General features: G+C 36.1%; 1 protein-coding gene across 5 annotated transcripts in view; it reads right to left on the reverse strand.

The window, feature by feature from the left end:
• Nucleotides 1-15,314, reverse strand: part of LOC119654731 (furin-like protease 2) — an 85,048-nt gene that overhangs the window by 7,955 nt on the left and 61,779 nt on the right. For 4 of the 5 annotated variants that reach the window (XM_038060259.1, XM_038060260.1, XM_038060262.1 and 1 more), the window contains 5 exons: nt 13,682-13,909; nt 11,914-12,048; nt 6,182-6,341; nt 1,610-1,913; nt 37-1,200 (listed from right to left, as the gene is read on the reverse strand). In XM_038060259.1, the coding sequence (XP_037916187.1) occupies nt 37-1,200; nt 1,610-1,913; nt 6,182-6,341; nt 11,914-12,048; nt 13,682-13,909 (1,991 nt within the window). The remainder of the gene's footprint in view (nt 1-36; nt 1,201-1,609; nt 1,914-6,181; nt 6,342-11,913; nt 12,049-13,681; nt 13,910-15,314) is intronic. The other variant, XM_038060263.1, reaches the window with a different exon arrangement.

Below are 15,314 nucleotides of genomic sequence, written 5' to 3' on the forward strand. Positions count from 1 at the left end.
TTTTAGAACATATCTTAAAAGAAGGTATTCACTTACTTATCTAATCGATAATGTTTGCAAGCTACACACTGTGTGGGTCCACGCCCATAGCATCCTTGAGAATCACATTCTGGATCGCAATCATGTAAGACGATTTTATTGTTCGAATCAGCCATAACATTTTGTCTTTGTGGAGTTGGAATATTGTGACCATCCACGGTGGCAACAGATTTTTCTGGACTGCTTCCAGCTCCCGTAAATAAATTCTGATAATTCAAATACCCATAAGGATCAGAATTGTAATAAGCGTTTCCACTCTGTGTTTGTCCCAAATCAGTATCAGTGGGGAAAACAAAAGGGTTTAATCCAGTTACTCTTCGTACATTCGATGGATCCTGCCCGCCATTCTTCAGACGAATCGGATTCACTTGAGTCCCATAGAAAATCAGTTGCCATTTTGATAAAATTCCGGGCTGATTTACACGTCGTCTTCCGCCATTAATGATTTGCAGTGTCCATCTGCCTTCAGCTCGTTCCCCCCAGAAATGAACACTTAGGAATGGCCAATCGTCGAAATTCGACTTTACAATGTCCCTTGGACGTTCAAATAGCAAGGTACTTGTTGTTCCCATCGGTGAAGTGAGTAGTATTCGTAAATTCCCTCTTGGGAAAAATCTTAATGTGATTTTACATTGAACATGTTCTAGATAACGAACTTCATTCAAAGTTCCCGCGCATCCATTTACGTCCATATGAATTTGAAGTGTATATCCGTAGGTTCCTTCTATTTGCCGATCTTCGTTATTTTCGCGAGATTTACAAATGTGCTGATTTGGTACAGAAGTCCACTGTTCTGCCAAGCTAACCATAGCTCCGGCATCCATTAAACCATAACCGAATTTGTGGCTATATTTCCTTTTAACGCCATTTAAAAGCCAACCTGCCTCTTTTTCCAAAGGTTCTGGCCGCGACGTCATCACAACTAAATATTGCATATCTCGCCACGTAAGGTAAGGATTGGCTTCAAGGGCTAAAGCGCATATCCCTGCAGCAAGCGGAGCAGAAGCCGACGTTCCTGTGTGTTCTACGGTGCATATATGATCTGGTCGAAGTCTTCCGTCCATGTCGACGGTTGCCACGCTTTTATCGTGACCAGGAGTTCCCGAACTATAAGTAGTAGCCAGTGTGGAGGAACATTCTTCCAAATACCATGGTTTGAAACTATCCATGTAAAAAAATGTGAATAGATTGAGTAAAATGCAATGGAAGAAAAGCTAAATATTCCAATCTTCTGTCAAAGGAAAAAGTGACTGAGATGTGAATGATAATTATAGATTTTAATATTTCCAAGGGGGAATAGACACATTTATTGAAAAGGCATATGGTCCCTGCATTGATAAAATATATTATGCAAGCACAATTTAAAATTGAGCCCAGTGGAAGAACGAGCGCTGATTTATTATTTGTTGGTAGCGTTTCTAAACGTGTGACCAGAACGTATATAATATAATAAGTACTTGGTGCAAACATTGATAACGCAGTTGAATTGTCACGTTACCCCAAACTTATCTAACATTGAAGACGGAAGACGGAAAATACAAAATAAATATTTCGTTCAGCAAGTACTTACCCTCCTTGTGTTGCGCTTGAAATTGACAGCGTGAAAATTGAATTAGTGTATCCGTCGCAGTTACACGAGTCTGTATAACGTCCTCCATTACCCGATGCCCATACAAATATTGATCCTTTGCCATGACGTCCACTTGTCACGCCGTAGATGAAGGCACGTCTAGCCAATGGACCCGGACCGTCTACAGTTGATCCATCATCTTCAGGTCCCCAGGAGGCACTATAAATGTCGATATGTTGTGGATTTAAGCTTAACGCCTTTGCTTCAACCGCATCGTTTACACTGCCATCAAGCATTCGAACACCTGAATTGATGAAAGAACAAGAATCGATGACTACACCTTCAAAGTTAGCGGAATATACAATATTAATTGTTAAAGTCAAACCATTTTTAATTTGATTATATGCAAGAGGTTCAAGAATAGGCACCAATGCTATATAAGTCGAAATTATTCGAATGCTGATTTGTGGACATGTAACTATGGTAATATGAAAAATTATATATTGATTGGTTGAAACCATATTCGTTGAAAAGACAATGAAAGTTGAAATTTGACCAAGAGAGAGGCCATTAATGAAATTTAATTTGAATAAAGGATCATTGAAAAACGATTATGTAATTATTCTGTTGAAGAAACTTCTTAGAGGATGATTCGCTCATTCAACTTAGGGACGGAAATCTTCATCATCATCATCAACGGCGCAACAACCGGTATCCGGTCTAGGCCTGCCTTAATAAGGAACTCCAGACATCCCGGTTTTGCGCCGAGGTCCACCAATTCGATATCCCTAAAAGCTGTCTGGCGTCCTGGCCCACGCCATCGCTCCATCTTAGGCAGGGTCTGCCTCGTCTTCTTTTCCTACCATAGATATTGCCCTTATAGACTTTCCGGGTGGGATCATCTTCATCCATACGGATTAAGTGACCCGCCCACCGTAACCTATTGAGCCGGATTTTATCCACAACCGTATGGTCATGGTATCGCTCATAGATTTCGTCATTGTGTAGGCTACGGAATCGTCCATCCTCATGTAGGGGGCCAAAAATTCTTCGGAGGATTCTTCTCTCGAACGCGGCCAAGAGTTCGCAATTTTTCTTGCTAAGAACCCAAGTTTCCGAGGAATACATGAGGACTGGCAAGATCATAGTCTTGTACAGTAAGAGCTTTGACCCTATGGTGAGACGTTTCGAGCGGAACAGTCTTTGTAAGCTGAAATAGGCTCTGTTGGCTGACAACAACCGTGCGCGGATTTCCTCATCGTAGTTGTTATCGGTTGTGATTTTCGACCCTAGATAGGAGAAATTGTCAACGGTCTCAAAGTTGTATTCCCCTATCCTTATTCTTGTTCGTGCTTGTGTTTGACCAGTGCGGTTTGATGTTGTTGGTTGATTCGTCTTCGGTGCTGACGTTGCCACCAATCTTATTGATTTCAAAAGAACCAAATCAAGTTTAAAAATTTAAAACTTTGCAGTAGTGTTCGTAATTATTTCGAAACTACTTGAGGACTTTTCTCACTTTTACCCTAGTCTTTAGCTGTGCCATTATCGCATGGCATGGTTTCTGATATTTAGATGAAATCGAAATTCATAGCAATGCTATGCAGCGTTATTGTGATAAATCAATACATACAGTAACTCTCAAACTCAATCACGCTTCTGCCGAGTGTAGAATTCTATCTGCATTGTATGGAAATGTATGGCTGAAATCACTCAAAATGTATGGTATATGGTAGAGATATCGAACTAACATATTAATGGCGCATCATGATATTCTTTCAATTAATTCATTTTTGCATTACTGATTTGTATCGACAGCAAGCGTGATCGGTTTTGTGAGTTGCGAGCGGAAGTGAACAAAAACATAAAGTACTTGGAAAAGTTTGACTAATATTAATTTCTGGTAATTAAAAGGAGGTAATTAATAAGTAGGGTTGTTTGAAAAATAAAAAGAAGTAAATCACAATGGAAATGAATATGTTAGGGATGAAGTGGAAGTGAGCAATCAAGCCAATAGATCACAAAAATCTGTGAAAAATTAAGATTTTGAAGGAAATTTTATTACAGCCATCGCATGTAAAGCCAACCCCCTAATTTGGTGGAAGTTTCATAATGGTGTGGGGTGGAATGTATGATGGCCAGAGGCGTTAGAGCAATTCAAAGAATCCTCGAAAAAAAGATTGCAACATCTTATATTGATATTTTGAGAGCCGAATATGCAGAAAAGATTGATGTGAGTGCTTCGGACATTATCTTCCAGCAAAACATCCTAGATATACTCCTAAATCAATAAAATCATGGTTTAAAAATAATGACATTGAGACATTTCTTTAGTGGCCCCAACAGTGTCCAGACCTTAATCCCATAGAGCACCTGCGGAGGGCTTTGAATAGGTCAGTTATTGGAGAGACGAGAAGTAAAAACGCGCCGTGGACAAAAGTGCATCCTGCATGGCAGGACATTCTTGTATATTTGTGTAAAATGTGTGCAGGTGTTTTCTTGATAGTATGCCAGGAACAATTAAGGCCGCACTGGACGCGAAGGTGGATACAGAAGGTATTGATGGCGAATAAGCTCACAAATGGTTACAGTCACAAACTCGATCACGTTAATTTTTGATAATTTTATTTAATTTTTGGGCTCCGGCTGATAATGAAAATGGAATGAAATGTAGTATAAGTTAGTTTATACTTATATTTAAAGGATCAAATAAATAAAACAAATGTCCCAAAAAATGTTGCATAAATGAAGCGTAATCATTTTGAGAGTTACATATTTGAAAAAATCATTGTTTCAGACTTATAAATTATAAATATATCCACAATCTGTTACTAATGGTTTTCGCTTCAGAGAAAAATTCATATAGTCGAATATATTACAAAGCCATCTGTTAAAATGATACATGGCCGTATCTTTAAGAAGAACATATGCCTGTAACAATACCCTCATAAACATCGCAATATGAAGGGGTAAATATTGAAGAAGATATTACTGTTATGTTATTTTACAATGTCCTGCTATAACATTTAATATACGCAGTTATTCACACGAAATATTCTCCATAACTGTGTCTAGTACCTATATATTCAAGTATACTGTGTGCATGGGCTCCCCCATTTCTATTCGCGTTTTAAAACAATAATAAGACAGAAGAAGCACTCTGGCAGCATCCAATATGTTGAAACGCAACACATTCGAAATTCTACCTTGCGAGTAGCATTCTGACATGTTATTCTAAATTGAATGCCATAAAAAACAGAACAAATGAACTGAAATGATCGTAAAAGGAAATATAAGCCATAAACAAAAAACGATTCCAAATTTGCCACTAGCCTTGTCCATATCAATGTAAATTTTGAATCGATAAATAATAAACTAAAATGCAATTCTGCTTTTCGCTTAAAATCAGATATAAGCCTTCCAAAACCCAGAGGTTTAGTGGTTAGAGCTCTCGCGGTTCAAATTGCGTTAGTGTCGAAGCGATCTGTATTGTAGGCTAGACGTCGGACATCCACCAACTCAATTGAATGAGCACAATGTTGGCCACATTGCCTCTTAGTGTACCATTACGATCTAGAAATGAAGTGCTCTGACACGCCAGACAGCTTTTAGGAACATCGAATTGGTGGACCTCGGCGCAAAACTGGAGTGTCTGCAGTTCCTTATTAAGGCAGGCGTAGACCGGATACCGGTAGTTGCACCATTGATGATGATGAAGGATATTTTGATTAAATGGTCATGTTTTTGGAAATAGATCCTGGAAAATCTCAAATGAAGCTGAGAGAGAAAGATTAATGTCCTTAAACAAAAAATTATAATTAAATCTGAAATTATTATCTGGAGGATGATTTACACTTCTCCAAATATTATAAGAGCCAGAATCACGACGACACAGTGCCCAAAAGTAGTTCACATCAAAAGACGGTGCGAGTTAAAAAAAAATGGATGGAGAGTAAGGTTTATGTATTTAGATCCTTTATTGGAAACGGCCAGGCAAACAACTTTCAACAAAAATATCGATTTTGTTTTGCAGGTTATACTTTCAAACGAAAAAAGAAGTTGAATCTAATCCAGACGGTTTCAATTGGTACCGGGCAAATCAAAGACAGAAGGGCAAATACTTCTCAGAACGCAATTTCGGCGGCGACTCATCAATGGCTTGAGGTGAAAATATTCTGATGTGAGGAAATGGAAAACTTTGCATTATGAACTCCCCCATTAAAGAAAATTGCAAAACCTTTCCTACCCTAGCGAGAAAACCACACAAAATCTTTCATACTTGAAGCAGCTAGATCCGATTTTTGAAATAAATAAGACTTTTTTTTTCTTTTTTCTTTTTCTATCCGCTACTGATATTCATTGATTTTGCAAAAACCGATATTTCGGGAACCACTTGTTCCATTCACCAGGAGTTGTTAGAATAAAGAATAGAAAAAAGTAAGCCTTAATTATTTCAAATAATTTAATTACTAGAAACACCGCGAAATTACACTTAGATAGATCCGGTTTCCATTTTTTTTGTAATATTAAATATACTGATTTATAGAAAATGTTATAGTGAACCGTTGAACTTACCACCAATGCTAGCATTATACGCTACACCAACTCCACAATAATTGTTGAAAGCAACAGAGGCAACTTCTCCAGCACATCTAGTTCCATGTTTGTTATCTCCATTATCTTGGGGCATCGGATCGGAATCGTTCCCGTTAATATCATATGATGCATCTGGATCCTTTTTAAATAAAAGAAAATTAATTTCTTTGCAGATAGCGTAATAATTTAATCTAAACTTATTAAATCAAAACAATTAGTAAATTTCGAGTTCCTATCCTGTGGATGCATTGGCGTTATTGATTTTCAAAATTGTATACAATCCACAAGTATTAAAAATTACAGGCGTGTAATATGTAATGTACATGACCCCCATAATCTTTCTGTTAGAAAATATAAGTTTGAAATCTTCCGGGACGCTTTTCTTCGTTCGCCAAATACCACTTCTTTGTTATAACCCATAGACCGAAATTAAATTGTAACCTTCAATACGATCAGTACCAAGACATTTCCTACAGTTTTGTACGACGTGGTTACAACACACTTTCTTCTGTTTATATGTATATCAAAAAATATATGTTTGAAAAAATTTCCTCAAGAAAAATTAAGTCTTCCTTTTTTATAAAACCTCCATTACATTGGGTAAAAATCGACAATTATCAATTATGAAAATCTGGAAAGATTTTGATAATCTCAAGACTGTTAAAAATATTGAAGCTTCTAGTGCGTACTGAGAAAGCTGTGAAATTGATTGCCGGTCACTTTGAAAATCAGGGTACTGTCATCCCGAAACACTGCGGCCGCATTTTGTTTTTTTATTTTTGGTAACAACGAAATTATTTTAAGAGCTCAATAACGGTGATACCTCTTTTTACGCATTTAACACTAAATAATAATAATCGTTGACGCAACAATCCAATTGGACCATGGCCTTCAAGTGTGTTAGAGCACTTCAATCAAGGCCGCAATGGTACACTACAGTAGATTGTAGGAAGCAATGTAGTCAGCATTGCGCTCGCCTGAGATTATTACCCTGATTTGACTCAGGTACTCATTCGCAGCGGAGTCGACTGGTATCCGACATCTAGTCACGATGACAAATCCCTCTGCCACTAGTGAGATTTGAACCGCGACCTTCCGCTACGACAGCTAAGCGCTCTAATCACTTGAGCCATCCAGACACTAAAACAACCCCTTAAAATAGATTCAAAAAGGAGATGTAAAAAATAGCTACTTCATATGTGGGTCTTTGGTAGTATATGTTAAGCATTCTCATTAATTATGACGTCAGCATCATATTTCGCACGAAATTCATAACTTTGATCTACTATCGGATATTGTTCTTAATGGCAGGATTTGTGCGAAACTTTCTAGTATTATGTGTCCTATTACTCTTTATGCTACTGGCGGTTTCTATTAAGTTTATTTGAGTAAATATCGGGATGGGATGTATTGGGAGGCCTAGATTTCATATAGGTAGTAGATTGAGTAGTTTCCGAAAATGAGTCTGTGTCTCACTTGAAATTTATACGGTGAAGTAAGGGAATAACTTTTTCCCCTATTTTGTGACGGATGACGAAGCTAATATAAGGTCTATTTCTGAAAGTTCTTATTGGGACCTTGCATTTGATATCCCACATGGATACATTAGGGGAAAAAATGTTTATATGCGTACATGAGAGGCTTCTCTTTATCTCCAAGTGAATTCATTCCTCCTTGTATCCACATGTCCACCAAAATTCAAACCGATGTAGCCGTTTTCGACAAATATGCTTGTGTGTGACAGACATAAACAGGCACCAAACTTTCTCTCAAACTAACCTTAACAATGAACATATATCAATAGTTCTGAGAGAGTTAATTTTCGAAACTGATGCCATGTTCATTTAGGATGATGGATTGCTTTGATAATATTTTATATATTACACATATAATCCTAACTAAGCGGCATTTATTCCAGTAATTAAATTTAAATTAAAATTTACCATTACCCGAATCTATTGGTACCGTTGACTTATATAAAGTCCTCAATTGGCGGAATGGAGATCCAGCTTATCAGCAATGTTCGACTATACACATATGTTTGTTTTACTTATGACTTCTGGACGATTTCTTCCGTGATGTTCAAAAAACAAATAGTAGAAGTGAACATGGGGAATACACGTGGGATTACCCGAAAATTCGAAGACTATATACTTCATTGATAGATTGTATTTCATACTTTTTACCCTGCTTTTGGCGAAATATTTTCCGGCAAATATTGTTTCAATAAATTTTTAAGATACTCTAGAGACATTTTCTGTTTACGAACGATGAAAGAGGTATGATTGAAGTCTGAAATTCAGCAGTAATTCTTTTCTTTCTGCTTCCGTTCACTCTGACTTTTTGTTCGTCATTTGATATGTTATTTCCACTCGTAACGTATTTTCAACAACTAGGAGCGGAAATGAAATAGTAACCAGTGGGGGCCTAACCCAAAGCCAATCTAAGTTCCTGTTGTATATCCCTATAAATAAGTTGAAAGTTGGAAACAAATTGCAAAGTGAAAATAGTGTGCTTTTGAAGGAAAGGTAAGGCTATCTCAGCTGGAATTGATGCACGACACTGCAAAAATTGATCGACTCGAAACACATCATTATACTCACATAAAGGGGGTGATAACTCCTAGTCGATAGGTGAATTCCTATGCGAATTTGCTTTACGTGGAAGCTAAAATAGCTGTTTGATGACGCTAAGAGTCTTTTCCTATTCTTAAATTAACGTAATTCATCTCGACACCTTAGAAGATGCACATTGCTGTCTGATGCGAAAAACTATATATTGCAGTTAGAGAGTTGTGTGTTTTCTTCGAATTTATTTTGAGCTTGAGAATATTCAAAGGTGGTGGAACAGATGTTCAGAATATACAAGGGGAAACATTTTCAAGGTTAATATGCTACCAACTTGCCATCTTTGGTACTGGGATTTAGATAGAAAACGCTATTAGTTCACTGTTTTTTACGTCAATAAGTAACAAAGGTCTTATAATTTCGAAATTGAATTCGGTAAAATGAAAGCAGTTGCCTTATAATTTGTAAGCTGAATTTCATTTGGCTTATACTATATATATATTAAACGAAAAAGCTCCAATTAATCATTCTTTTCGTGATGGAAGTCATTTTAGAGAGATCAAATTCACTCGTGTAGCAAATTAATAATATCCACTTATAGGACTACATAGCAAACTTTCCCAGCCGCAGAATGGTTTACAAAACCCCTTTTGTATGTAAACTGATTTGGTGTAATCCTTCATACGGTAATGATTCGCATCACGCCTCACACGTCTTTTACCCTCATCTTTCTGCGAGATCAAATGTATTTTTAATGGTTTCACTAATTCACCGCCAACCGTTATTCCGCTTGACCTACAATGTTCTTTTTTCTCAATCAACTTTCTCAATTCTGAAGCGGTGTGCTACCTGTGATGTTTACGATAAAGCTTGTGTAACATACGTTGCCGTTTATAATAAATATTTAAGGGTTTGTAATAGAATTTCAAATCAGCGAATTGATGATGGGTCAAAATGGTTTGAAACGTTTGTTACGATATAGACTCTAAATATCCTCTCTTTGGCTCATCCTTTTCCCATTGGCAAACCCTTAGTTCTCGACCCGGCCTTCCATTTATCCATGCCATGATTCCTAAACGTAGATTCCAGGAGAAAAGTGAAAAGTGGTGGTTAAATTTACGACTGAAATCGATTTTATCGTTTGAAAATCAAGGCGACTACTATTTGTAATGAGATTTCCAATAGATTCAACGATGTTGTTACAAGCGCTTTATTTGCAAGTATCAATCTGTTACGATAACCTAAGGGTTAGAAAGGGTCAACATCTGAAAAAATATTAATGACTGCTATTCGTATAAATACTCCTTTCATCTAAATTTTCAGTATTCTCTATAAATTTGAGTAGGAAGATTTTTTAAATAGCAGAAATAATCGGAAGTGAGACATTCAGTCTTGCTCTTTTATAATTTTTTTCAATCAATAGACAATATGCTAGAAAAGGAAGATAAACTTTGATATTATGCCAACTGTTTTATTATTTGTATATGGTATCTCTCTCTTTGGAGCTAGTATATAATGTTAGATTGTATACCATATTAAATGAATTTTACAGGTGAAGGTTTTTATAAGCGTGGTTTACGATAAGATACTCATATACGATAATGAATTATTGGAGCCATGATCGAAATTCAATGTTTCGAAATATGTGGAGTTAGTCGTTCTGTATATTTCACCAATTGCTGCGAAGGAAATCGGAATAAGGAAACTATTGCTAATACCATTTGCTAGTTCTATCTGTCGTACCTGTTTTGAAGATATACATATAAACGTAAAGCCCCATTGAGTATATGCGTTTATATTGTGATAACTTTCATTATTGGCAATATTGACGCGAGCAATGCATAAGAATATATGACCAAGTGAAGGAAAATGACGACATACTTCCGCGAAGCAAGAGCACCCACAAAAAATTGACAAATTATTTAAATCAGATGCATGCTGATCATTTTAACTGAATAACTGTTAATCCAGATCTAGTGGACCAATTTTTCACCAAGAAGACACCTTATTCTTAATGGGGTTATTCTTGCCGTTTGAAACGTCTTTCAATTACTTGTTTCGCACTATCTGAACTACTTCTGTTTTTTGTGCGAGTTTCTGAAAACGAATTCTTTAATTTACAGCTGAATAGCAGTAATGATGCACAAAAGGGTCCAAGTGCTGATTAAAAATTGGCCGTTGACAAAATGTCACATTCCTAGCTGCTAAGAGTCTTATATTTCTACAAATCAACCTGAACGTTATAGTTCTCGTAAGAACTGTGATGGAAACTTTGTCCCGCTTAAAAATGAGGTTTACTCGTCTTGATGGATTGTGCCATTTGCCTTTGCCATGGGTGTGATCTGGATGGAGTCGAGAGGGTCTACACTTCACCATCTATCTTTTGGCCGCGCAAAACCGGAATGTCTGGAGTTCCTTATTAAGGCAGACCTAGACCGGATACCGGTTGTTGCGCCGTTGATGATGATGATGAATGCGTCGATTGCCATCAAGTTCGGTGCCACCGTCTGTAAAAACAACGCTACCTAGAAGTACGGCCTCAATATTCTACTCACACTCCGCTGTAATACGAAGATTATTCTAACGTAATTGTTAGAACAATCTTGCACTGAAAGTGGTGCTCATACTATTATTCAATATAATACAGGGGAACTTTCTATGGACATTCTACTGATACTAATTTCTACGTCTTCTAACAAAAATTGTGTTTTCAGGAAAAAGTCTGTTACTCGTAAGGAATAGATAATAAAATTATGAAAAAAAATCTATATACATGTATATCGGAAGCAATATTGCGGAATGCAAAATATTATTACTAGAACTTGGACGGAAACATATATTTTCTTGATTACAGCAAACAATGTGGATTTCCATTTCTAAGATTATCCCAAATTTCATATTACTTTTGCATGTTCCTACCATTAGAAACTTCGGAGAGTGTATGAATTTTATGGAAATTTGACCTTTTTGATTATGTGAAATAAGAGAAAACTTTCAGTATTAATGATTCTATCTGCCCTTGTATCTTTCTGAATTTTTAGCAGACCATAAACTTTTCAACTAACATAGAACGTACATTACGCTATAGAAAAACTTGTATGGTTAACATTATTGTTATTACAATTTCATTATAATAATACTCACATAATTTTGCGCGAGATCAGGATGATTTGTCTGAATGCCATCATCAAGGATGGATACGACAACGCCTTTTCCTGTATATCCTTTCTGCCAGGCTGGTCCTATGTTCATATCAAGGCCATCTTTGGCGCCACCATTCTGTTGAGTTTTCCCCCGTTCAATTTTTTCACGTTCACATTCATTCATTCCGTTAGAATGGAATTTCGTTTTTGGTTGGGTTTTTTATCCAATTTTCCATTTTGTTAGCCGTGGTAGTATGAACACAATAGCAGCGAACATTGTAGTGTAGAGAGAACATGTAAATATACATATTGAGAAAAGTGGATGAGGAAGAGTTAATATGAAAATAATTCAAGGGGAATATGATGTTTTATGATAACAATTTTCGCAATTCCAAATTTAGCATCAATAGTTTTAGATATTGTAATGTAAGTGCAACTTATTCTAAAAAACCATCCTAAAATATAAAAGTGTCCATATTGGCATTGCATGATGAACACGATGGATAAAGCAAGAAATATGAATTTTCATTATCCGTTAATAGTCAACAAGTACGGCAGTTACGCTCTTATAAACTGCATTCACTTATGCATTAAATGTAAATATAAATCCGCTGAATCTTATTTCCCAGTCCATCCAAACTTAATAATCGAATACGGGTAATAACCTATATAATACATACATACATCTTAATCCTTTTACCTCCATTACAATCATCCAACTACTTTGAACCATTCTAATGTCTATAAACTGTAGAAACACCGATTATTCACCCTCCATCCATCTCTTTGTATGCTTCGGTGACGTTTCTGCACATTGTGTTTGTCATTGTTAAAAGTCCAACCAGCCACTACTTTAGAGACTACAAGGGTAACAAACAGCAAGACATCATGCATCCTGCACCCTACATTCTCTGCGGTTCTCGATATGCTTCCAATCTTTGGCGAGGAGCGCAGATGCATTCTTAGAAGGGATTATACATAGCACCAAGGGACAAAGATATTACTTATTGTTCTCCTTTTAGGACTTTGCCACATTTAAACTATTATTATGGTTCTTGCCACATAAATCCGTTTATTTGTGAGCGTATATAAAAGGTTAATGCAGCATTACTACCACCGCATTTTCGCCTTTAACATGATTTCGAATTTCCTTCATTTTCTCTCTTAATATAGTACGTACAGAAAATATTTCCTTTAGTGCTTCTGCTAAATCGTGAAAAAGTAGAACGTAATGGGGAAAGTTTTTCAGCAAAATAAGTTGTCTTGATTATAAAAGTTCAAATATTCTGCTACCAAATTAATAACTTACTAGTAAAACTACTGCGTTAGGCTTTCGTAATACTATGTAGTTGAAAAAATTGTATCTACTTCTAAAATAATTTTACTTTTCTTGTAAAACTTAACACATGCTGTGCCACCACACCCGTCCTTTTCGTGATTGAATGTTTTATCAGCAAAGTAAGATATTCTCTTACGTTGTAAGTTTGCAAAGATGGACGTAATGAGAATTGGGGCCAAGCTTACAGCGGTGTTAGCTAGCTTACCCTCGCTTTACACTTCAATATTTCAGCTCACTGAGGAATGCATTCATGTTCTACGTTCAATTCCAAATTGGAAAAATAGACGACACAAAAAGATCATAACTGTTGCTTTGTGATTAGCCGATAATGAAAACTCATGTTAAATGCATTGTAATCGCAATGCTCGAATAAAATAAAAACTTTATGTTAGTCAAAATTAATAAAGTAAAAAGAAAAGAATGCACATACTCTACTCACCAGGTACCATTGTTCTTTGAATAGTGGATCTGGGAATATCGTATGCGGCGTTGCATCACGATATTCTAGTCGCGATTGAGGAGCGATTCCCTTCAAAAGACTACCTAGACCCAATCCTGTAGTCGGGCTCGGCGTGAATGAGAGTCCTGGAAATCGTATACCGGGATTGTAATCACGTTTTTTGCGAACTTTTTCATTCTGTTGCTGCATCCATCGTACCTACAACAATGCGAAAGGGAGAGAAAAAGAAAAGTAAATTGTAACATTTCATATATTTATAGGAAAATTAATTTGCATATAGATTATAGCCAGTGAAAATCTGATGATAGAAAGAGTGCTCTCAAGCACCAAATTAAATGTGTTCCAATTTCATCAAAAGCCTCCATCGTAATCTTCTTTACCACTTCGCTGAGTTAAGCTGCATCATAAACATGTATATGTACACTCATATTTATACATATGTGCATATGTATCAACTGTTAGCGACATTCTGCAGCTAGCCAGGCTCTATACATGCATAAAATGAACCTGTTGAGCTTATGATAGAGGACAAGGAACAAACAAATTTCATGGCAGGAAATTAAACGGATAAGCCATAGTTGGTTTCCTTCCGTAGTTTATATTCGTTTTCAGTACAAAAGGAATGAACTGTAGATTACCCGTTGAAAAGTATCTCGAAAGAAATTGTAAAATTGCCGAGGAGCTATATTTCCTATAAATTATTCCTTTAAAATATTATTCAAATTTCCATGGAAATAAGCAATTCATAACTTGTTTGAAAATTTCCAGATTTTTTTCCGGTCGTATCCCTAATACAATATTATTCAAATTTCCAGATATATTTGGAATTCGTAAGTCGTTTGATCGTTCTCAGATTTTTTTTGCCGTGCCTTCCATGTCTGAATGCTAGCCTCCTATTAATTATTTTATTTTTTTCAGAATTTTAAAATTGTTTTTTAAAGATGAAAATCAATACCGAAGTACGTAAATTTGAAAATCTCCGAAAACGTCCTGGAAACCTCCGATCTCGGCCAAAGAGTAACGTAATGTCCCATCGACATCCCAGTTGTAAAGTGTGTATATATTCCAGTTTCTCAGTCTCTAGACAGAGTATTATAAGCGGCATATATTAAAAAAATGGGCGACTACCGTATGAGAGACTTTTAATTATGGACTTGGAGGAGGAAAATAGACAAAATTCGGAAAAAATTCGACAAATAGAAATTCAAATTTAAAGCTTAAAAAATTAAAAATTAAGCATCAGCGTTAAACAAGTTCCTATTGAGGCAAATGTTTACTCGACTTAATTTTTGAAAGAATACGGGGTTAAATGTTGTATAATGTATGATTTTTTCTCAACTACTCTGGATACAGTAGCACCAGGAAAATAACGATTTGTATATGCTTCATATTTCTTTCTTCAGCTTATTTGTACCTAGCTTGCAATGCATATGCATATATTATATCAGACTATTCATTTTAGCGTGATTTTGATATTAAAAGCCTTAAATTGCAGCAAAGTTGCACAGAACAGTAATTTGTTAGGAATAATGCGATTTCCACCAAAACTTGATCGAATCATACTTTATATTATATATAATTTTGGGACGAACGTAAGGGCTTT

This window comes from Hermetia illucens, chromosome 4 (genome assembly GCF_905115235.1).
Source record: "Hermetia illucens chromosome 4, iHerIll2.2.curated.20191125, whole genome shotgun sequence".
Classification (NCBI taxonomy): Eukaryota; Metazoa; Arthropoda; class Insecta; order Diptera; family Stratiomyidae; genus Hermetia; species Hermetia illucens.